Genomic DNA, 24,422 nt, shown 5'->3' with positions numbered 1-24,422 from the left:
CGATTCCTCACCACTACGTATTCATTTTGTACAGGGCATATGCCTGAGGAGACTGTACACCGTGATAACCATATCATTATGTAACTGCCTCTGATACTGCCTTGCTGACGCCATTAAGAAACCCCAGACAGCCTTGCAGCGGGCTCGAGGCTCACCCTCCTCTCGCTTTTCAGGAGGTTGGGAAGGACACTGGAGGAGATCGTCATCGTTCTCCTGTGATGGTGGTTGGGTGCCATCAGTTCGTATGACGCATCACGACCCGTGAACAACAGATCTGAGCCCTGTCCTGTCCTGTTCCGTCCCCACCTTCTCTGACACACTCGGGCTCATCGCTGCGGTCACTGTGTCTGTCCACTCAGTTGAGGGTTGTCATCTTCTTTCTGTCTGTTGCTCCATCTTTCCAAGCATGATGCCCCTCTCCATGGGACAGCCTCAGGTAGCAGCAAGCCCAAAGGGTGTGAGACTATTAAATCAAAACCAGCGGAAAGGTACCATCTTTGTGTTAGCAGCACAGCCAGCTCTCTGCAGCTGTGCCACCCAGGCTCCCCGTTAACGTCCCGTGGTGGTGGCCATGTGCTTCTGAGCGGACCACCGCCCATCCAGACCCTGCGAAGAACAGACCTCAGCCTTGCCCCTTCCTGTGCCAGTCTCATTGTCTCTGATGAGCTCACCCTTCCAGTCACTGTGTCAGCCAGTCTTGTTAAAGGTATTCCGATGGCCTTGTCCACGAGACACTTTCTCTCCTAACTGCATTCCCAGCGTCTGTGAGACCACGTTCTTCCATCCTTGCCTCCAACGAGCATCCTGGCTGCACTTTCTCCAAGCGTATTCGTTCTTGCAGCCCGTGGAATATCCACTACTCTTCTCCAGCACTACGACTCAAGGGCATTGGTTGTTCTTCTGTTCTCCTGATACATTGTCCAACTTTGCAAAGCAACGAAGCATAGTGAGCAGTTGAAAAGATTAGGATTTATAACACACAGGACAGTTGTGTTCATTCTACTGAGAATTGTGGCCAAGTGTTGATACACAGTGCTAGCCATCTCTCTCTGGTTTCCAAGTTAGAAAATTTGGAGTTAAGGAAGGTTTAAGTAACCTTCTGTGGGGTTCTGGGACCTAGCCCTGTTGTCCAGCTGGCTTGTCTCATGTGTTCTCTTGTGTTTTCTATGTGATTTTGACTGATTGGCTCAAAGGTGACTTGAAACTAAAGGTTTGCAGAGTGAATTAGCTACTCGATATTTACCTGTTATGCAGAGTACTTAACATTCATTTGAAGACTGGGGAGTGTTTGTAAAAATCTGTGATTCTGAGTCCTCAGGCCCCAAGCCCCACACATGTCCAGTTGACATGTCCAGAGTGCCTTGGAAGCTGCTGGATTCAGCCTGCTGACCTTCCCGATTTTAGTACAACACATCCTGCCCTCTGTATGCCGCCATAAGTCCTGTATGATTACGTAGCATAGTTTTTGTCCTTTTATAGTGAATGGCTCACTATGAGATATAAAACCCAGAGTGAACGGATTTGAAATGGAATTCTTTCGGAAAGTAGATACTTTGGGGATACTGTAAACTGTGGACTCTTAAAAAGAATTGATGCAGTGAGTCTCCTTAAATTTCCAGCAGTCCCACTTGGACTCCTTTCCTCTTGGTCAGTCCTTCAACCAAACATGTCTTAAGTGGGCACAGCAATCAACCGTGAATGCTCGCTGAGTTGACTAGAAGTAAAGGAGTGTTGGATTGTCTCTTGTATGCTTTTTCTTACAAAGCCCAGGAAACCCAGGAGAAGAAGGGACAGGAAAAGCCGAGAAGAGGACCATTTGTGATAGCCCGAGTAGCTAACAGAATTACAGAATGTGACCTGAAGTAAGAACAGACAAGCTGTGGCTGGAGAGCCCAACACATGGCGACACCTCCGTACTAGTAGACCCTCCAGGGTTGGTACACAGTTGAGGCAGAACTTTCCACTAACAAACGCTGAGATCTGGATAGCTGTATTTAAAAGTTCAACCAACAAGTACTGCAACAGTATAATCTCTATAGCATGGATGAGTGATTTCTTTGGCTATAGTCTTCGCAGTTGTGTCCTATGCATCGGAGAGTTGGACAGTGAATAGGGATGATAGAAAGAGAATTGATGCCTTTGAGCTGTGGTGCTGGAGAAGAGTGTTGAATATACCATGGACTGCTAGGAGAACAAACAGGTTTGTCCTGGAGAGGGTGAAGCCAAAAGGCTCCTTGGAGTCAAGGATTCTGAAACTTCGTCTGACATACTTTTGGGCATGTTGCAAGGAGGGACTGGTCCTTGGAGAGGGACATCATGTTTGGGAGAGTGGAGGGATGGCGCAGGAGAGGAAGACCTTCAATGAGATGGATCGATTCTGTGAGTGGAGTGGTGGGAATGAGTGCGTTTGAGATGGCTAGCTTGCACAGGATAGAATGGTGTTTAGAGCTCTTGTACATAGGGTCGCTGTGATTCACAAGTGACTCGAATGGCACATAATAACAACAGTATCTGTGCACAGTGCCTTTCTCTCTTAGTTTTGAGTTTCTTATTGGTGGGAACATGGCTTTTCTGCTGGACAATCCTCTGCTCTTAGGATGAAACCCAAACCTTTAAGAGGGGCAACTGCAACCTTTCTGACGAGACCCTGGCAAGCTCCTGCAGCCTGGCTAGTGTCCCTCTGTTCCGTCCACATACGGTTATAACCACTTGGGGATTTTAGCTGCCAGTTAAACACATCACTGTTAGGGCTGCCGTGTATTTGCATGTGTGATTGTGTTTTTGTGCTTTGACCTACAGGCTCCTATTTTCCCCTGTCCCTAGGTGCCACTTGCAGCTATACATTTTGGTCTAATTCTTGGGTTTTATCTTGAAAGTCGTGTAATTGAAACTTTAGATTTGGATGCTTGTGGTTCTTTTAAAAGAGGCTTTTAACCAAGTTTGGACCATTTATACCACATTTTACATTCTTTCCTTCTTGAGTGAATGCTATGTTTTTATTCTTAGCACATAATGACCCCCCCTTTTTTTTTTTGGTAATAGGATCTCAAGGCAGTATGCAGTTAGGTGGGGTGGGAGGTACACATGTCTTGTAAGTTGCCATTCTTGTATTTTCTTTATATCTTTTTTTGTTTGTCATGTCTCACAAATGTTTGATGAAATGCTCTCTTGTTTTCCATACACACGAAGTCTGTGATGTACCATGTGGAGAAAATAGATGCATGAAGCAGGCATCATCCAGGCCTGAGTTACAGCGCCACTGACTGGGAGTTCACTGTGAATTATCAATGTTGGTATTCAGGTTCTTTAAACAGAGACATTATGTTTGGTAGAGGAGAGGATAGGTGGAAAAAGAGAAAGACCTTTAATGAGACTGGTCAACACAGTGGTGCAGGACCAGATGGGAGGCCGGCAGAGATTGTGAGAATGGTACAGGCCTGGTTGTGTTGTTCGTACATCACTGTGGGCTGGAGCCAACTTGTATGACACCTCACAGCAACAAATAGAAGCACATGGACGTTTATGTAATGACTGCTGGGTGAAAATGTTGTGTCTAGAGGCTTGGAGAGCCCAACTTGGTGCAGTCCCATTAGGAGCTGCAAATCAGCGTAGGTTAATCTGGTGTTTGTGGTGACGCCATAGAACATACAGGAGGGGCCTTGTTGGCATTGCAGGTTACGTGGGCTGCTACCGGAAAGTTCAGAGGTTTGAATTCACCGGCGGCTCCCGTTAAGATTTACTGCCTTTAAACCCACTGGAGGATTTCCATGAGTTGGAATCCGCTTGACCCCTGTGGGGCTTTTGGATATGATAGAATTTAACCACCTCTAGGAACAAGATCGGATTTTACATGTACCGACATACTCGGCAGATTGAACCGCAACACTGAAGGGGTGTATGGGCAGAGTATTGAATGGTGCAGGCAGCTTGGAGAGGAGATGGGGCAGAGTCACTGAAACCGAAAGGTTAGGTCGAGACGTCACTGTTGCGGGAGGCTGCTTATGATCAAGAAACAATGGAAGAAGTTGCAAGTCCAAGTTGCACCGAAGGCCTTGGTTAAAATCAAGGCTCCACTACTTGGCAGAATCCCAACTGAGGTTTTCCCACAAACGAATGCAGCCCTCGATGTGTTCCCTCATCTATGCCAAGCAGCATGGAAGACAGTTAAACGGCCAGCTGGCTGGAAAAGATGCATCGCAAAGCGCTCCATTCCTGTGAGAAGAATAAGAAAACTATTGAATAATAACAAATACAAGTAAAACTTTCCTGAAGATTATTCAAAAGTGGCTGGAGTAGTGCCAGAAATTCAGGCTGGATTCAGAAGAGGATGTAGGTCAAGGGATATTTATCACTACTGATACTAGATGGATCTTGGATAAAAACAGAGAAAACCAGAAAGATACATACCTGCTATTTATTGACTGTGCAAATCACAGTTAATTATGGATAACATGGCAAAGAATGGAAATCCCAGAACACCTGTCCATAGACAAAGAAACAATCATTTGAACAGAACAGGGGGATATGACATGGTCTAAAGTTGGGAAAGGTGTGTGTCAGGGTTTTGACTTTGGTGAAAAGGGTTTTGACTTTGGTACTCTGTCTGAATGTTGAGCTAATAGGGAGAGGCGGGACTGTCTGAAGAAGAATGTGACATCAGGATTCCATAAAGGGCAGCACATACAGATGGTGCAGCCTTGCTCACAGAAAGTGAAGTGCACCTGATGTTCTTGCTGAAGAAGATGAAAGACATTCTTCAATGTGGATTACACGTCAACAGAAAACAAAAGTCCTTACAGTTGGACCAATGAAAACCTCATCATAAGGCATTTTAAGTTGTCACTGGTTTCATTTTACTTGAGTCCACAGCTCATACCCATGAAGGCGGTTAAAAAATCAGACAGGTGTTATGTTGCCAAGGTCTAAAGGAACACAAGTGTTAAGGTCCGTGCCCCTCCCTCAAGCCATGATATTTGCAATTGCCTCATCTGCGTGTGAGGAAAGAAGGCTGAAGACTTGACACTGTTGAATTGTGATGTTGACAAAGACTACTGAATACGTCCAAGACTGCCGGGTGAACAAACAAATCTGCCTTTGAAGAATGGCAACTGGAAGGCTCTTTAGACCCTGTCTCATGTACTTTGGGCATTTTTAGGAGGGATCCGTTCCTGGAGAAGGACATGCTTGAAATGGTAGAGGGTCAGTGAGAAAGGGAAGGACCCTCCGTGAGATGGACCCCGCCGTTGCATCTGTGGGGTTGAGCACAGCAGATTATGGGGACAGTGCATGGTCGGACAGACTTGTTCTGTTACACTTAATAGGGTCACTCCAAGTTGGAGACTAGATGACATCCAGCCCATGGGGAGGTTCAAGAAAGAACGGCTATTTCTGTAATTCCTGTAGCAATAACAGTTGGAGCGTCTGTCTGGCTTCGCGTTGAATTCCTTTCAGGAATGTGCGCTTGGTGCCTTGGCTGCAGTGTTTGTGTAAGTGGTCACGGAGGGTTCATCGTGTACAGTCTTACATGTCTGTTAGCTGTCAGCCTGTGGTCAGTCATCGGGGAGGGAGGTGGACATACTGAAGCAATGATTAATATTTCTTACCATCTTCTAATACCTTTCTCTTCTTATCTGCTCTTATGTTCACTCCTGTGGCATTTTCTAAATGGACACACTTTTACCTTGGAGATAGAGGTGTTCCTTAATGATCCTTTGCAGCCATTTTCTGGATTTTTAGAAAAGAGAGAGGACTTGGGAGATAAATAAGGCCTACTTTAAATTTTGCCCTGGTGAGCTGTGGGTGGGTCCCTGGCACACAGACCAGGAGGGTCTGAAAGGTGTGCGTTGTGGAAGATGTGGGAAGAGCTCACCAGGATTTGTCTGGACTTTGCAGATATGAAATGTGAGTGCATGTGTGGGAATGAGACCAGAAACAGAGACGCCGCCATTCCAGGCATGGAATCAAAGATCCCCTTTTCATAAGTTACTACTTATTCCCGAAGAGAAACCCTCTTTACCTTGAAATCTGCTGGTTTTAGGTTGCATCATTTTTTCCTCCCCTGAAGGCATCTGTGGGTAATAACAAACTCTAGCTAGCTCGGTGTGCAGTGTTCATTTACACATGAAACGGCCCAGAGGAGGACCCGGCTTGCGGAGTATGAAGGGGGAGAAACTCATGCAGCGTGTGGAAGGGGGACAGACTCATGCGGTGAAATGAGATCGCTGCTCCCAGTGCACTTTCTACCTTCGTGTCTGTATTCACTTGAACTTTTTCAAATTCTGCGAATGTAGTATCTGTTTGGGTCCGTCAGAAAATCCTCTTCTCCCAGCAGAAGCCTCCTTGATGGACTAACACAGTGATATCTTAGGCAGATGGGTGGTCATTTTTTATATGAGGCCTTAGGTAGTAATCTGCCTCCCTGAGAACTTTCAGCTCCTGAAAGTTGATCTTCTGGTTAGCCAGTCAGTCAGAATTTAAACAGCAAACGTAACTTTCTTTTTCTTCTTCTAATGAGTGAAAAGTGAAGATGTAGATTGATGCCTTTCAGGAAAGAATTGCTACATCTGCTTCAGCTTTTTGGGGGACCAATGGATTCCCAGGATGCTGTGTTTACCCTTTTGTTCAATAATTCTACGCCTTCTTTTACTGAGTTTTTGGATTTTGCAAGAGTGCTCATTTATTTTTCATTAAGCCGTGATAAGCTGCATCTGCTTATTTGTTTCAGGCTTTTTGGTTCATGGACCACTAATGGATTCAAAACAGATCTGACGAAGCACTAGTAGCCTGAAGTATGATCCTGTGATTTGATTAACATGGTCCAACATGGTGGAAAGAAACGAACCCACCAGAGATTGGAGGCTTTGTCTCTCTATTATTCTGTGTTTGACACTTAACAGAATACACTGTGAATCACTTTTTAAAGCTGATTTTGGAAAAGCAGGAAATGCTTAGTGAGTGGATAAAACATGAGGAGGTTTGGACAGTGATATTTTGTGTCCTAGAAGAGAACTTGTAATCATTATTTCTGTTTGGAGATGGAGAGGAATGGGGGGAGAGAGAGAAAGAGAACAGAGAGAGGGAGGGAGGTAGAGAGAGAGACAGAGACAGAGACTGGCTGGTGGCTTATATGATCCAAAAGAGTAAACGCCACGCAGCCTGCCGGGGTGATTCATGTTCCTGGAGGCTGCGTGATACAAGGTCTGATGCTGCCGTTTCATTCATGTGTCTTGTCAGGGAGAGATCACTGGCCTGGTGTATGTCAGAACTTTGTTTTTCTCTCTCTCTCTGCTCTATTGACAGGGGAAGCGGCAAGGTGGCCAGTGGCCAACAATATAATAGAATGCTTTCTTTTAAAGCATGTCAGTGTCAAGGTGAATACCATTTGTTCAAATAATGACTTTTGCTCTTACTACAAAAAACTCTTACTGGGGCACAGCACTTTGCTTGGTTTCTGAGGTAACTCAGTAGATTATAATCTGGTTGCCATAGCAACTCATCAGCAGCAAAAATGATGGGAACCAAACATTTGAAAAGAGGTATTTTTGTAGGATACTTAAAAGCCCTGCTGAGTCTTCGCCTGAAGAAGTGTGTGTGTGTGTGTGTGTGTGTGTGTGTAGACTGTGTGCGCGGAGGAGTGCATCGGTAGTTGGCCTCCGTTAGCAGAAGGGGTCAGGAGTAACTGGATTTTGGTGATTGTGCACCTGCAGGCCATTCTTTGAATTCAGGAACCACTAAGGAACTAAGACAGACCATTCTCTTGCAATCTGATAATCAGATAATATGACAGAATCTGGAACACGCTCTGATTCAGAAATACTTTTTCTTTGCCCAGAATTTTCGTGAAAATGGTGACCTGTGTTTTCAGACCCTATATTAAAGGCACATTGTTTGACAGCTGGGTAGTGGAAGAGAGCATGTGAGTTTGGGATTGTTAGAGGCAATCTGGAACACTGAGTTTTTGGTGTCTAGTGATTCCAGTCCCACCTTCCAATTAATTAATTCCACAGACATATATTATAGACTTGTCCTTCGGGATTTAAACAAAAAGCAGATGGCTTCCTCTCTAGTACAGTCATACTAGACTCAGGCTAAAGACTTTTTACAAGGACATAGATAATCTTTATTGAAGTGTTGTTTTATCTCATTGTAATTGAGTTAAGTTCTCTATTGATAAAAATAGAAAGTTAATTGAAAAAAAGTTTCATGTTAAAGGAATGATTTCTAGAGGTTAGTTTTAAGAAAACAGTGGAAATCTGACATAATTCCCTTCTGAGTTCTTGAAATGGAATAGTCGGAATACACTGAAAATGGGAAGTTAGCACTGATACAGTTATTGTACAAACTCATTGTAGTCAGAGGCCGTAAATAACGCTGGAGAAGACTGACGGAACTGCTTGCCTCTGGCACAACTCCTTCCCAGGTAGTCCAGCGGAGCTTCCTTGCTATAGGGAAATAAATTGCCTAGAAATAAACTGTTAAAATTTAAATTAAGGAGAAGCACCAAGATGGAAGTTGGTCTTCTTTTCTTTAAATGAGCCTATGGTTTTTCAATTTTAAAACATTTAATAGCCCAACAGTGTCTCCTGTGGCAAGTCAGTGAAGTCCCCCAAAGTCATAGCTATTGAGGGTTTAGATGGGCATCTCTCCTGCGATTTAACTGCCCCTGAACACTCACCATAAGGTCAGCTATTGGTTGGTTCCAACTCAATGGTATACAACAACAATAACAACAACAGTGACATTATTATGGTTTTATTGGTTCAAACACTTTGATAGGCAATAGGATGTTGCCCAGGTTGAAATTGGATTATGGGCAAAGACATGCGATAAAGTGATTATTTAGTTACAGTATGATGAACCAATTAGTTACAGCTGTAAATTTTAGGGAGAAGTGTATATTTTTTTGAGATCGTATAATGGGGAATTTGACTTGCCCTGAAGGTTTAATAGTACTTCTTAAATGGGTAACAAGAAGTAGACTTTCACTGGTCAGGAAAGGAGTAAGGTGAGTGGTGGGCAGAGATGGAACAGTGCAAGGAAAATGTCACTTAGAGACAGGCTGCTGGAAGCACTCGCAGGCGGGGGCAAGAAGTCGAGGGTAAAAGGAAGACCAAGATCCTCCCAGTTACCTATGTCAGCCAGGTCATCCCGTAACTACAGCTTTTAGGTTTCCGTTGTGTCCTTTTCTCGAGTTAGAGATAATTTAGTGATGTTTCCCTTGTGTTATCCTTGGACAAGAACAGAAATGATGACACTTTTGAAAGTTACCTGGGAGGAGGGTCGAGAGTAGAACGTGAATGGAAAAGAGTGCAAAATAAACAGATACATTATTGGAATAAGTGAAGGAAGGCAGTGAATCAATAGAGCATCTGACAGTGTGTATATTGTAATTAACAGTGTGTATATTGTAATTAACCGTATGGACCAAGAGATGCATGATTGACTGAGTGGAAAAGCAAAGGGAAGCTTTAGAGATAGAAATTATTGTGCAGGGTTCACAGGGGTGGGAAGGGAGTGGGGTCTAGGGGAGGAGAGGAGCACATAGAATGATGATTTGATAAAACATTAAATTCAGTGGCCTTGGAAATCAATGTTACAACCCAACAGGTATATAAATGAATGAAGAAAGCCAATTTTAAAAAATGGGTGCAGCAGTGAATGAATGGAAAACCCAAGTCTCTGTAAACTCTAAAATTAAAAAAAATATATTTTTGAAAAAATGGGTGGAGGGCAGGGAGAGAATACTTTTGTTTTTAGTGGTATTTTGGATATTGCCTTCTACTTAATGTTTATGTTAAATACATTCTTAAGACTGATACACTGACATTTAGGCCATGTCACTGTTGCTAAGTGCAGTTGAGTCACCTGCGCGTCTTAGTGACCCTATCTACAATAGCTCTGAACCATGCCCTGTCCTCAGCCAGTTTTGCTGCCTATGACACACCTACCCTCATAATTTAAAAAAAAAAATAAATAAATTGAGTGTTCCTGGGTGCCACTTGCAATATTATTTATTTTATACCATTCAGCTACCTGTATTTTCCCTGAACATTTTGCTTTGCATTGTCACACAGAAGCCCTGCGGAACCCAGATGAGTAATAGACACTTGGGAACTGTTTGCAAGTGCGTTAGATCAAAACCTCATGTTTTTCTTTTCACTGTATTTTCTGACTTTTCATCTTACCTGTTGTTTTTAAATTGGTGAAAAAGAAATGTGCTTTTCAAAGATAAGGCTTATTTTTTTAAAAAAATGATTCTTCTATAACAATATAAGCATAGGAGAATTTACTCATGAGTGTCTGTCTTTTCCCTGCATGCCTCACATTTGAAGAAGGTCTGAGAGCTAAGCCCCGTGTTTTGTATTTATACAAGATTCAGTGCTACCTACTTCCTGTCAAGTGCATAAATGTAGGTGATAGAAGTGTTGAAGACGACTCCCTGATGTTGTGGGATTGACTTGAAATTCATGTGTTATTTTGGCAGGTTATTCTCGTTCAAGTTAATCCAGGTGAGACTTTCACAATCAGAGCGGAGGATGGAACCCTTCAGTGCATCCAAGGTAAGGAAGTTTTCTGTAAACTTTGCAACCAAAGGACTTTCCGTTTATTTATTATTGTAAGGAAGTGAGGTTTTAGTCTGTGTCTGCATTTGATTTTCCAAAAGCAAAATATATCTTAGATTTTCTTGTTTTCTGTTTTTTTTCCTGTCTGTCAAATTGAGACTTGGAACACTGCTGGAGGCCTGTGATATGCTACACCTACGAACAAAGTTAAAGACTTCTCATAGCCAGCTCAATCTTAATTTGGAAAAGCTTGCAGTAACTTCCTATATTAATAAATTTAATAATAATGATGGAAAAGTCAGAGATATTAATATCACTGAAAGTTTGTTTTTAAAAATACCCTGAAATTTTAACTGTAAACAACCCAGACATTTCTCCAGAATTGTTCACCCCCCACCCCACTGTGTAGAATGATGATGGTGAAATGATACTTTTTAGTGGTAAAATAGATGCAATATTTTAGTGGGTATTGATTGCCAGGGAGTAAAGTATTGCAAAATTTAGAGGGTCACAACATCAGCATCAGCATTGTTTTCCTCATCTTTCTGTGGGGCTGGAATTCTGGAGCCATTTGGCTGCCTCCTCTGGCTTTGGGCAGAAGGCTACAGTCACGGTGTGAGGTAGGGCTGCTGTCGTCAGAAAACATGCCTGGAGATGATCTGCTCCCAGGCTCAACCATGTGGTGTTGGCAGGAGGCTTTAGATGATTTGTTAAATCACCTTACTCTGTTACTTGCTACATAGATCTCTCTACAGGGCAACTTATAACATGGCACCTGATTTCATTAGAGTGAGAAAGAGTGAGTCACTACCTACAGCCCCCAGTCAAGACAGGAATCTTCTCAAGGGTGCAAATACCAGGATTTCACAGCTCATGTCAAGCTGTCTTGGAAAGCTACCTTCTCTGTTCACCTCTGCTGGCCCCAATGATTCATGTCCTTCTGCCATACAAAATACACCTTCTCAAAGGCTCCAAAATTACTTCCATTTCAGTATCTTAACATCTGGTCATCTACATAAGTGTCAGGCGTAGGCTAACTCCTTTCAGTGTAGCTCCTTGTACAGCTCTTAGGACATCTCAGCTAATTTCTGTGTAGCAACAAGTGTCTCTCTATAGTTCATTTGGAAAGAAGTCCTGTGGGGAGAATTGTGATCTACATGGAGCTTTGTTGAAGTTTAATCTAGTTCAGCAGTTAGCTTGTAAACACTGGTACATTAGAAGCACTGTTGGAGACAGTGTGTTTTAGCTGTTCAGTTAGGGTTATGGAGCAAATGTTGAATCATATCATTGAGCCAATACCAGCTTATTGATTGGACTGGAATCTGATGAAAGGCCTTGTTTTTAAAACCTGAGCTTATTCTTTAATACACTGTAGAAACAAGTAAGGAAAGCTGCCCTTGAGCTTTGCCTAATGACCTGCAGAGAAAGAATGGATGTTTCTGTTGCCTTTCAAAGTAGCAAAATATGCTGTCTTTTCGTTTCACTACTTTTTAAATTTTTTATACCCACAGTAATAAACTTTGGGAGAGTGGCTCAGGATAGGGTGGAGTTCAGAGCTATTGTAAATTGGGTTGCTGTGAGTCACAGGCAACTCAGTAGCACATAAAAATAATGAATAATTAGTAAAGAATTACAAATAGCACTTAATGTGAAATGATTTAATCCTTTTATTCATGACCACTCATTGTGTCTCTGGTTGATCTTTGGTGGTCTCTGTCATGTAAAAGCAAAGTCTCGTCTTTGTTGATTTAATTAATTAAATTATTATTTTTTGTGTGCGTGTACCGTCAAATCAGATCTGACTGGTACAGGAGGAGATTGCCCCTCCTTCCCCGGCAGAGCATCTGGTGGATTCGAACCGTGCACCTCTGGGATTGTAGTTGCAGCTTCTTGCCACTAGGCCACCAGAGCTCCCTTGGACATTCTTCTTATGTGCGATTTATAACCTCTGAAAACCTGCTCAAGGGTCGGCTACGAGTCAGTTTCGGCTCCTTGGCAATGACTGACAGATTAAATTGCCTATAATAAAAAAGGTCCTAGGAGCAACTCTTCAGAAGCCATTTGTATCTTACAAAATATCACTTTAAAAACCAGAAAGCAGCCAAACTAGATGAATAGTCACTCGGTCTGTATTGAACAAAGCTGAAGTTTCCAACTTCAGAAAGAAAGCGGTCAGCACATTGGAGCCCTGGGAACATCCTGGTAGACGAGGTCCCGCTACACAAAGTGTGGCAGGCATTGTTTGTGAAAGGAATTTGCTGAATGGATTAACGTGTACAAGATCTACTTTTGTATGACACTTGGTTTTACTTTTTGGTGTCCAAGGAATATATATTACATATTATATATTATATAGTCTTATATTACATGAACTGCTAGGAAAACAGATTCATCCTGGAAAGGGTTAAACCAGGTGGCTCCTTGGAGACAAGGATTCTGAGGCTTCGTCTGACATACTTTGGACATGTAAGGAGGGATTGGTCCTTGGAGAAGGACATCATGCTTGGGAGGGTGGAGGGACGGCACAGAAGGGGAAGACCCTCTATGAGATGGATTGATTCAGTGACTGGGATAATCGGGATGGGTGTGTCGGAGACAGTGCGATTGGCACAGGACAGAGCAGAGTTTAGGGCTGTTGTACATAGGGTCGCTATGAGTCGCAAGTGACTCGACGGCACATAACAAACATATTTATTATATATTATTTATACACAATATATAACAAATTATAAAATATATTATTATAGAATATATATTATTTTATTTTTATATTTATATTTATTATATATATTATATACACACACATATTTAATATATAAGAAGTATCTGTTTTATTTGTCATGTCAGCATCTTCCCTACCCTTCTTCCTCAGCTTGGAGTCCGCATCAGTAACCAGTGTTGTTTGAGATTTATCACAAGCATATTGCTCAGGCCCCAAAAGGGTGTTTTCTATTTATTCATGATGCTACCTGGAGAGAAATCATATTAATGCTCTTTTCAATGATTTTACAAAGTGCTGCTGACTGACACACAGTCATGGACCCATTTCTCTCTCACTCCCCCACCCTCCTCCTTCTTTCCCTCTGAATTCCCGGCCACTGCGGTTCTTTGAGCCACGGCGGTGCCTGGTCCAGTGAAGTACAGTGACTCACGGCAGAGTGAGAAGGACCAGGGGCAGACACGTTTGTTAGGGTTGACAAGGCAGCCTGGTAGGCTACCTCGGAGTCCAGACCTGTGGCTGCCACCGAGGCAGACAGGCATGTTTCATCCCTCCAGGCTGCACACATCTGAACAGAAGGTGGGAACACCTAAGATATGTGTCAGTTTTCACACCAGTTCTTACATTAGCAACTTGATTCTTGCCATGATTTATCATGTTTATGGCTAACATTTATCCAGCTCAAACCATACCCACTGCTTGATTCAATTCCAGTTCATGGCAGCCTCCCCTTGGGTTCAGGAGTCTCTACATCTTTAAGGAGAAAACCCCAATGGGCTCGTGAGAAGAAGCTGCGCTGCAGTCCCAGAGGCACGCGGTTTAAGTCCACCAGGTGCTCAGTGGGAGAAGGATGGGCGATCTCCTCCCGTGCGATTAACTTCCCTCTAAATATTCGCTGGACGGTCAGCTTGGGGTCAGTTCCATCTCGATGGCATCCAACAACAACACATCTTTAATGGGAGAGACTCCTACCTTCCTCTTGAGGAGTGACTGGTGGATTTGAACAGTCATCCTTTGGCAAAAGCATTCAGGCATGTAACACTCTGTGCCACAAGGGCCCCTTTCAGCTCTGATACCGTGCAATTTTCTGCCCTAATGAGAGAACACCTCTAAGGAACCCGCATCCCAGCGAGGTGGTAGTTGCTGTTAGATGCTGTAGAGTCGATTAAGACTCATAGAAGTAAGTGTGCACACTGCGAATTGCACAGCTAGAAACCGGTGGAGCTGGGTAGCCTGGAACGCCTGGCATGGCTCACTTCACACGTGGCCCTGCTTTATTGCCCTGCTCGGTGGCTTTACCTCTGCGAGCAATGAATTTAAATAATTGGATTTCATTCTCCTCCAGCACACAACCAAAGCCAAGGTGTGTTTCCATTCCTGGAGGGACACAGTTCTGGGCAGGCTACCAGTGTAAGTACTCACGTTGGCCTGAATGAGACAGAGGACTTGTAGCAAGAGTTGACAGTGGAGATAGAGTCTGGGGCAGTGAGACCGGCTCCTTGTTATGAAAGCTAAGGTTTAGAGTGAAGTGGGAGACAGTGTCACGCGGGTAGCTCCTTCTGTTAATTCTGCCCTAAATCTGGAGTAGAGATGGCCAAGTTTCCAGCTCCAGTTGCTGGGAGAGAGGGTTGAGAGAGGAGTGGGAACAATCTTTTCCCACTTGACCTTTATAAACCCATTAGGGAAGGCTCTGAAATGCAGTCCCCGTAATGGAAACTTCTGAAAGAAGCATTTATATTTTACTGGAGATTAAAGTTAAGAGAATGAAACTCTAGTTCTTCTCTTTCGATCCCAGCAAGCAGGTGGGGAGGTGTTTTTTTATGGGGAGTTGGAGGGCTGGTGGTAATGACATTCATGGAAACACTGAAGTCACATCCACTGCCTTTGCCATGGTTGAAGCTCGCAGCCTAATAACTTTGCTATTTCAGTACTAGCCAGCAGGTTAGGGACTGCGTGGAACTGGGGGTGAGGGGGAGTGGAGTTGGGGGAAGGAGTGGAGCCTGAGGCAGTGTCTTCATGGAAACTTGCAGTCACGCTGCATGGGGTCAGCCAGCCGCTTGGCTTCAAGCTAAATTTGTTAGCCTAAAAATTTTCTCCAGTGGACTCTTATGACATCACTAGACAGACCCCTGGAACTCCCTGTGATGTCACTAGAAGGGCTTTGGCTAGGGAAAGCCAGTTAACAGGGAAGAGTGTGGGTATTTGGGGGGGACGGCAGGATTCTGTTTTCATGGAATGTCCTTGGTGATAATGAAGGAAGAAAAACACAGGAAACCTACAATATGCAGTGAAAGCAGATTCATCCAGAATGAAATATTTCTCAATATTTTCCATGAAACATGAGTCAGGAAGGGGCCACGGAATGTCATCGTTTAGTCTCCTTCCGTGGCTGCACCTACCCTGCGGTAGTCTAGACACAACCCCCCCTCCCCGATTCCTGGTCCAGCTAGAATTGATAATGAGATAATTGTTAGGGGGACAGAGGAGAGGAAGAATCTTAGCAGTCAGTCAGGCTCCTCGCCTTTGCCCACGTTCAGGAGTTACCGGAGGCCAGGTGCGGGTCTCTCTACCGCTCTCGCCGCCCCATCTGAGCTGGGAACCTGGCACTACACCTTCTTCCTTCCTGCCCGCACATGCCATCTTTGTATCCAGGCCATTTCTCTGCTCCCTGTCAAATCCTCCCAGCTGACTCCAAGCCTGAACAAACACCACACTTCCGTTAAGACCTGTCCTTTCCAAGAGGCCCCCTGCACCACTCTGGGCCCTTCTCACTGCGCTGAGTCCCTGGGGCAGCAGGTAGAGCTCGTGCTGGTCATCTGGGCCAGTCCAGTTGTCTGGGCCAGTCTTTCCTTTATTATTAGAATTGGAGTCTGGATTCAGCTGTGACAGGGAACAGGTGATCCTCTGCTCCACCATCTAACCAAGCAGGTAATTACTCATTCCTCACTGGACCCTTGACAGCCTCTGGTAGTTCCACCAGGCATGCTAATTTTTCTTTAAAAAGTTTTTCTTTTCTTCTTGAAACTTTAGGAAGCTCTGGTGGCCTAGTGGCAAGAAGCTGTGTTGCAATCCTGAAGGCGCGTGGTTCGAGGCCACCAGCTGTTCCTCAGGAGAAATGTGGGTAGTCTCCTCCTGTGGGATTAACTAATCCTTTGAAAACTGGCCAGAGGAGGGTCAGCTGTGGGTCGGTTCCAACTCGATGGTACACAACAACAGCGTGGAACTTGAAGATCTTTAGGAAACGCTTTCATGCTGTAGGACCTGTAGAACTTTCAAATGGCAATGATAATTAAAGGGAAAAAAACATGTTAACTTCGAAAGAACTCTGCACATTGATGTTGTTGGATTGTCCACCCTTTTCCCATGGAGCAGCTGGTGGATTCAAACTTTTGGATTCGAAATTGCAGCTCAGCTTCTTACTACTAGGTTGCCAGGGCTCCCTTTGCACATTGAGGGTACTGCGTTTTGATTTTAAGCCAATGTATACAACTGTGAACTTGAAGAGAATAGGTGGATGCCTGGTGATAAATGATAAATGTTTAGGAAGTACTATCAATCCTTAACTGCTGATTTCTGAGCAGTGAACATACTTAACCCTCTAAAGACAAAAATTGCTAGTGAAAAAATTGATGGTTTGCAGAGGTGCCTCAGAAGAAAAGCCTGGCAACGTTGTTATTATGTGAAATCGAGTCATCCATGACTCAGCGACGCTGTGTACAATAGCTCTGAACCCTGGCTTAACCTGAGCCAGTCTCACTGACTCCGACACACCTACCCCCATCGTCCCAGTTACCATGTCAATCCATCTCCTCCGGGGTCTTCCTCTCCTGCGCTGTCCATTCACCCTTCCAAGCTTGATGTCTTTCTCCAAGGACTGGTCCTTCTTGACCGCATGCCCAAGGCATATTAGATGGAGCTTCAAAAACCTAGCCTCCAAGGAGAAACTTGGTTTCACTCTCTCCAAGTGAGACCTGTTTGTTCTCTTGGCAGTCCATGGTATGTTCAAGACTCTTCTCCAGCACCACAACTCAAAGATGTAAATTCTTTTGTCCTCCTTAGTCACTGTCCAGCTCTCTGATGCACAGCAAGTGGTTGTGAAGACCATGGTCTGGATCAGGCGCACTCCCCCTTACACTTACCAGAGTATTTCTTTCCTGGAAATTCCTGGGGAATCGCTTGGCTCCAGAACATCGTATCATCATGAGCCACAGTCAGCTCATTGACAACTGACAGTAATGAAGACATGCTTTATGGGAAGGTAATTTAATCTTTTTGTTTTAAGAGGGTTGAAACCTTGAATTGATTAAAATCAAACTCATTCTTACCAAATTGATTTCAACTCATCCTGCCCGTCTGCGGGTTCTCTTCATGCGAAGACGGAGGCAGCCTTTCACCCAAGCTCAACTAGGAGATTTGAACTGCTCACCTTTGAGTTAGCAGCACCTTGTGCACTGCTACAGCACTGATGCTCCCACAGCAGACTGTGTGCGAAGAGGGAGGCTCGAGGGGGCCTTGCTTTGATGCTATTAGGAAGTGAAATGGTTTCCTTCTCTGACTTACTCTCCTTAAACTGTCCTCAGCTCTGCTGTCTGTCCTGCCCTCCCCTGAGTGTGAGAACCCTGTCCTGGAACTCCATGCTCTGCCTGATGGCTTAGTGAATGACACCACGGAGAGCTGTCCAAGTTTCTGGAACTCCGATGTGTCCCCAAGCCCCATAGCCCACTCTCAGTCCCATGAGTCAGCGTCCAGAATGCTACATTTTTCTTTTTCTTCTTGTTGTTAAGTGCTGTCTAGTCGTAGATGACTCATAGCGACCCTGTGAACGAAAGACTTGAACACTTGTATAATTTTTATCGTTTCTCTAAGTTTTGCTTGTTACTCGTGGTTGCTGTGATGCTGAACACTGTGACACTGATGTGTCAGATGTGAGAATGGTCACCCACGGTGGACAGTGTTTGGTGGAGCTCTCCGATTCAAACAAGCCTGGAAGCAGGAGTGGCATCCACTTCCACAATAGCTTGCCTCTGGAAACCTTATGAACTTTCTTTTTCTTATTTGGTGCTTTAAATGCATCTCCTAGAGATGTTTGTCACATAAAAGACAAACCTCTCATTCTTTCTCAGATTTTAGGGCCGATCCTAAGGCACTCAGGTTCGGTCTTGTCTTGTTTACTGAGAAATGACATGAATAGTGTCATAGCAAAGGTTTACAAGCAGAGGTAGACCATAGTTTCCAAAACAAAGCCTTTCTGTGGCCCATACTGTGAAAGCAACCCTAGTGTATAGAGAGGAGGAATAGCTGTTTCAGTGGCTTTCACACCCAAGAGAAGGGAACCTCTTACAAATGAATCCTTTTTCTGAGGTTGAATGGAATCTCCTTGTTTAAATAGCTAAATAAATTATAATTGAAAAATGTTAGCGTGATATGAACACATCCAGTGCTTAATTAATGAATGGCATTGGGCTGTGTATACCAGCGCGCATCAGTTACCTGTGGGGGACTCCTGTTGGTCCTTTGTTGTGAGGTTCAGTCCAGTCAAATAGGACTCATAACTGTTACTTTAACGGAATTTTACGGGAAGGTTGGGTTTTCATTAATTCATTCATTGATACACATTTTCTTCCCTCCTCTGCCTTTCCCTCCCTGAGTTCCCTTTGGAGGGCGTCTCTTGTTGTAGATTGTTGTCATTCATGTAATGTCTAATCAGAAAGCCCTTTCCTTCTTCTGTTCCAATGCAGTGCAGTGTTCATGATATACCCACTCTTTTCTGGTTCTCCTCCCACCCACCCCCGGGCCTCCCGGGCTGCATCAGCACCATTTTATAATGTTGGTCATGTGAAGACTTTGTTTTTTTCATGACTGAGGTATTTCACTGAGCATAATGCCCACAATTGCCCACGTTACAAGTCCATTGTTTTTCAGTGCTGCGTAGTATTCCATTCTGAGACTGTACCAGTTTTCCACTTACCAAACATAACTGGCACTGAGGCATCTTCCATCTCTTCACTATTTTGAATAATGCAACAGTAAACCTGAGTATGCAGACATCTGTTTACATCATAGCTTTGGTTTCTTTAAGGGTATATTCTTTTTGGTCTTAATAGTATTTCTATTTCCAACTTTTTGAGAAAGCACACCAGAGTGTCTTCTGCAGTGGTTGTATCATTTTACATTCCCACCAATCTTTCTGATACATCCAAAAGAATGTGTGTGATAACAGAGAGAGTGAGAGAGAGTATGTGTGTGTGTGTGTGTGTGTGTGTGTGTGTGTGTGTGTGTGTAATCCAATAGGATTCCTACAGGCTGGATTATAGGAAAATCTAATTACTACTCCATTGCTGTTTGAAACTTTAGTATTACTCTTAGAGGAGTGTGTGTCCCCCTACATCTGTATAGGGATAAAAATTCATTTTTTATCAGTTATTTCCTCATTTTTAAAAAATTAGCTTTGCAGCAGATTGAAAGATTGGTTAGCCATCCCTTTTTATCTTTTTTTTATGTGCACGTAATCTTGGAAATGTTGAGCCTTTATTTTGCACATGACAATTTATTCTTTCTTCCAAACATGGATTAGTGCACAGCTGTTTGTTACAAGTAGGCATTCCATATGCTGACCTGTTAGGCCCCTTTAAAAAGAAGGGTTTGCTGTTGAGTTACTTGAAGTTTACCAGCAGAATGGCCACACAAAGGCTCCTAAGTCCTCAGATACTAATGGACCTAAGGCAGGAAGTCCGGTTTCTAGAAGGGGTCAGAGGAAATCCTCTCGTCGTGTGTACAGCTGTCCTTATGCAGCGATGTGATGGAGCCGTGGCAGGAGGTGGGGTGGTGTCAGTGCTGGATGTGTTGTGATGTTGTTAAGCCTTCACGAGAACGACACTCAACGTTCGCTGCCTTCTTACTGCCTTTCTCCTCCTGCTCTTCCCAAGCTCTTCCCAGTTATCCCGGCGGTTCATATTTATGTTGATACGATTGGGGACTTTCAGCTCAAAAGATAAAAACCTCACCCAGTGAGATGCATTTTCCCCCAGCAGACTTTTAGTGATTTGTTTGCGTTATAAAGACTAATTGGAATGTTTTAAGGTTGAACACTCTGTAATGTGAATCTCTGATTCTGGGCTAACTCTTTCAGCCTCATTTTGCGTTCTTAAAATGGTAAAAGTGATTAATAATGTCAGCTTTGTTCAAAGTGTCACAGTTGTTATGCTACCACTACCACCACCACCACTTCCACCACCTCCACCACCATCTAATGATGTTTATTGCTTTACTGAAGTTTTTTTTTTTTTTGTCGCCCCTCCACCCCTCAGGGAGATTTCTAGATTAATTGTGGGTAGTGATTTGATGTTCCTACTTGGAAATGTGTTGTAGTTCTAAGCTTCATTTCATTGCTTTTGTGGAGTAGCTGGTGATGGTCTCAATTTGGATATCTTAGACGACGGTGAATAGGAAGGTTTCTCTTATTCATGTCCAAGACTGTGGAAAAAATGTTCTCCCCACTGCTAACACACTGTTTCTTCTGAGTGTGCCGTACCTTCTCTGTCTTCATCTCTATTACAGTCTGGTCTCAGGAGGTACTGAGGGGCACCAGGCAGGTGGTACGGTTATGATAGAGAACTTTTGGACTTAGTTTGCCTGGTTTGAAAATAGCTACATACAGTTGTGTGTTACAGAATCACCTACTCTAAGTCTTCCTTTCCTTTTTCTGTTGGTGAGGAGTAATGACATTTGTTCTGCAGGGCTGCTGTGAGAACTAAATGAGATATTGTGTAAAAAAGCACTTAGGACACTTTCTGGTTTATGGTAAGGACTCAATAAATAGGAACTCTTAATAAGCTCCAGGATCCCTGAATAAAACAAATGGTTAATGCACTTGGCTGCTAACCTCTGAGAGGTTGGAGGCTTGTAGAAGTTCTCTGGGAGGCGCCGCGGAAGAAATGTCTACGGATCCACTTGAGAAAAATCAGCCAGTGAACAAAACCCTGTGGAGGTAGAGCTGTCCTGATACACGTGGGGTCGCCACGAATAGGGACGGACTTGATGGCATCTGGCTTATTAATACGCTCCAGGTGCCCATTATGAATAGGTCTTAAAGAAGAGCCCTGGTGGCGCAGTGGTTATGTGTTTGACAGTTGCCTGGATGGTCAGCAGTTGGAATCTCCCCCTGACGACGGGACAGGCGGGGTCTGTCACACTGGAAGCTCTTGGTGCTCAGGGGCTGCTCTGGGCTGGCAGCAGCTTGTTGGGTACAAGTTTTTATCATTTCAAAGCATTTCATCAAAGTCTTTGTAAACAAGCTGTTAGCAAGGATTTATTTTTATTTTTTTAGTGTTTTCCCATTTTAGTTCTAGTGCTTCTAAATAATAGTTTTGCGGAACGGTGCAATAGTTCATCTTCAGTCATGCTAACCAGTGATTGATGGGGCATCTTTAAAAAAGATCACTGCCACAATGAATGAATGGAAGTCCACAATCTCTGCAAATGTTCATTGAAATTAATAATAATAATAATAATAATAATAATGTAAAAAAGTCACTGCTTGGGGTTGTTGAAATGGCCCTTGTCTTTGCTTATGACATAATTTAGAGCAGCGAGCAAGGCCACGCCCTCTGTGAGCTCACTTGACCGCCCTGCTTTATTTATGGAGTATAGTCTTTTTTTGTTCTTTCCTTCTGTCTTGTTTTTACACTGAAAGAATGAAGTGATGGAAAAGGCTTTAAGCCGACTAGTTCTCTGTGAGTAAAGGTCACACAAATCCTAGCCATCTTTATACTGCAGTACCTAGCTAACACATGCTTGGCATTCAGAATGTAGGAAGAAGTTATACAGGAGCTCAGGTGGCCTAGTGGTAAGAGGCTGCACTGCAGTCCCGAAGGCACAGGACTTGAATCCACTAGCTGCTTCCTGGGGAAGGATGGATTATCTCTTCCTGTTGGATCAACTAACTGCCTCTGAAAACACGCTGGAGGGTTAGCTCTGGGTCTGTTCTTCTTCTACAGTAACCAACAACGATAACATTGTTAATGATTCATACAAAAACAGTAGTAATGTTGTTGTTGTTAAATGTGATTTAATAGGACTCACGGTGACCCTGTGAACAACAGTCCTAAATCCTCTCCTATCCTGCCTGCGCCACCCTTATCATCTCTGACACTCTTGAGCCCATTCCTGTGGTCACTGTCAGTCCAGCTCATTGAGGGTCTTCCTCTCTTTTGCTGACCCCATTATCTTTCTAGGATGATTCCTCTTCCAAGGAATAGCCCCTCCTAGCAACATGTCCAAAGTCTGTGAGACAAAGCTTCTCCACCCTTGCCGCCAGAGTTTTGCTGCCAGGAAGAACTCTGGTTTCACTTTCTCTAAGACATTTCTGTTTGTTCATTTGACAGTCCATGGAATATTCAGTACTTTTCTCCAGCACCACAATTCACAGGCGTGGGTGGTTCTTCTGTCCTCTGTATTTATTGTCTAGCTTTCAGATGCATAGATTGTGGCTTGAATCACGTGCACCTTAGTCTTTGAATTGACATTTTCTTAGTTAATTAACAATTTTTTTCTATCGTGTTTGGGTCACTAAGCATGATTTTTGCTTTCAGTTCCTCAAATTAAAACTATGAAGAAAGCAATAAGTATGTTTCAGAAAACAGTAATTCTGAAGATCACCAATGCATACTTTTTGCTCTTGTCAAAATTAATTATTAATTAATAAATTAATTTATTCTTTGTGTTATTTTTTTTAAATGTGTATTCTGGAAAACTTTGGCAACACTTTTTTTAATAAAATTTGCTATTAATTTCAGTAAAAATTTACAGAGACTTTGGATTTCCATTCATTCATTGTTGCACTTTTCTCCCCTCCCAAGCCCTCCCCTCTAGTACACTGCCCTCTTGGAAAAGTAAAAGACTAATTCTTTCATTGTTGTACAAACCCTCCACCAGGTCCACTCCACCAAGGCGCCTTCGCTCTAGAGGCCTGTCATGATAAAAATACCTAATCACATATCCCTTTTAAACAGTTTTCTCCCTCATCTGTTTCAATGCAGTATATATTATTGAACCCATCTTTCCCAGTCTCCCCCCAACCCCGATGTCAGTCTTGGCAATACTTTTTTAAAGCTATTTTATAGTTAAAGATATACCAACTCTTTCTGACTTAAGTTTTGCATTAATAGTATTTTGTGTCTATTTTAATGTAACTTATTAGTACACTAATAATATTTCCTTACAGTTAAAAATGATGACATTTCTCTTTCTTCAGTAGATGTGATTGGAAGGGGGAGTGAGGGGCAGGCAAGAAGTAGGAGTTTAGATGAGGGCAGTAGTAGTGTGGGTTCAGAAATAAGGATTGGAGCTGGTTAAGAAGTTCATTTGTTACAAAACATGTGACTGCTAAGTAAATTCTTAGTCATGGTGGTTTCATTTTGATGAGCCTGTAAGTTAAAATGAGTTTCTCTGTCTGGGTGATGTGTAGCCTCAGAAACTCACTGGAGGACCAGCTTTGACTGGTTCTGATTGGACAGCAGTGTGTGTATAAGTGCAAAGTTGTTACGTGCCGTCCGGTTGCCTGGGCCTCATAGTGGCCCGATGTACAGTAGCTCTGAAGCCTGCCCTGTCCTCAACCAGTCTCACTGTGACACACCTACCCCAGTTACTGTGTCAATCCTTCTCATCTGAGGTCTTCTCCTGCACTGTCCCTCCACCCTTCCAAGCATGATGTCCTTCTCCAAGGACTAGGTCCCTCCTGGCCATGTGCCTGAAGTATGTGAGATAGAGCTTCAAAATCCTAAGAACAAAGTTGTTGTTGTTGTTGTTGTTGTTACTGTGTACCGTCAAGCTGGACCTTACCTGTAGCTGACCCTCCAATGGCTTTTCAGAGACAGTTAATTGCAGGGGAGGAGATTGTCCTATTCTCACAGAGCTGCCAGTGGGACTCAGACTGTGTACCTTTGGGATTGCAGTGTAGCTTTTTGCTGCTAGGCCACCTTTCAGTTTGTAAAAAAGGTAGGATGATGCCAGGTGAATGTATTTGACTGAGAAGATAGTGTAGGTATTTTACAACTGGCTGCTTTTTAGAAGAAGCTGATGTACTTGTATTAGGTCTGTTCTCACTTGATTTTATGAAAAGATTTGAGCTTGGGCTTCTGGTT

General features: G+C 43.5%; 1 protein-coding gene across 2 annotated transcripts in view; it reads left to right on the top strand.

Moving 5' to 3' along the window:
- FNDC3B (fibronectin type III domain containing 3B) overlaps positions 1–24,422 on the top strand; it is a 406,030-nt gene that overhangs the window by 128,814 nt on the left and 252,794 nt on the right. For both annotated transcript variants that reach the window (XM_006890351.1, XM_006890350.1), the window contains exon 4: positions 10,484–10,559. In XM_006890351.1, coding sequence (XP_006890413.1) covers positions 10,484–10,559 — 76 coding nt within the window. The remainder of the gene's footprint in view (positions 1–10,483; positions 10,560–24,422) is intronic.

This window comes from Elephantulus edwardii, unplaced genomic scaffold, assembly GCF_000299155.1.
Source record: "Elephantulus edwardii isolate Elephantulus edwardi_28Jun2011 unplaced genomic scaffold, EleEdw1.0 scaffold00088, whole genome shotgun sequence".
Taxonomy (NCBI): domain Eukaryota; kingdom Metazoa; phylum Chordata; class Mammalia; order Macroscelidea; family Macroscelididae; genus Elephantulus; species Elephantulus edwardii.
Note: the sequence above shows the minus strand (reverse complement) of the source record. Positions and strands in the feature narration are given on the sequence as shown.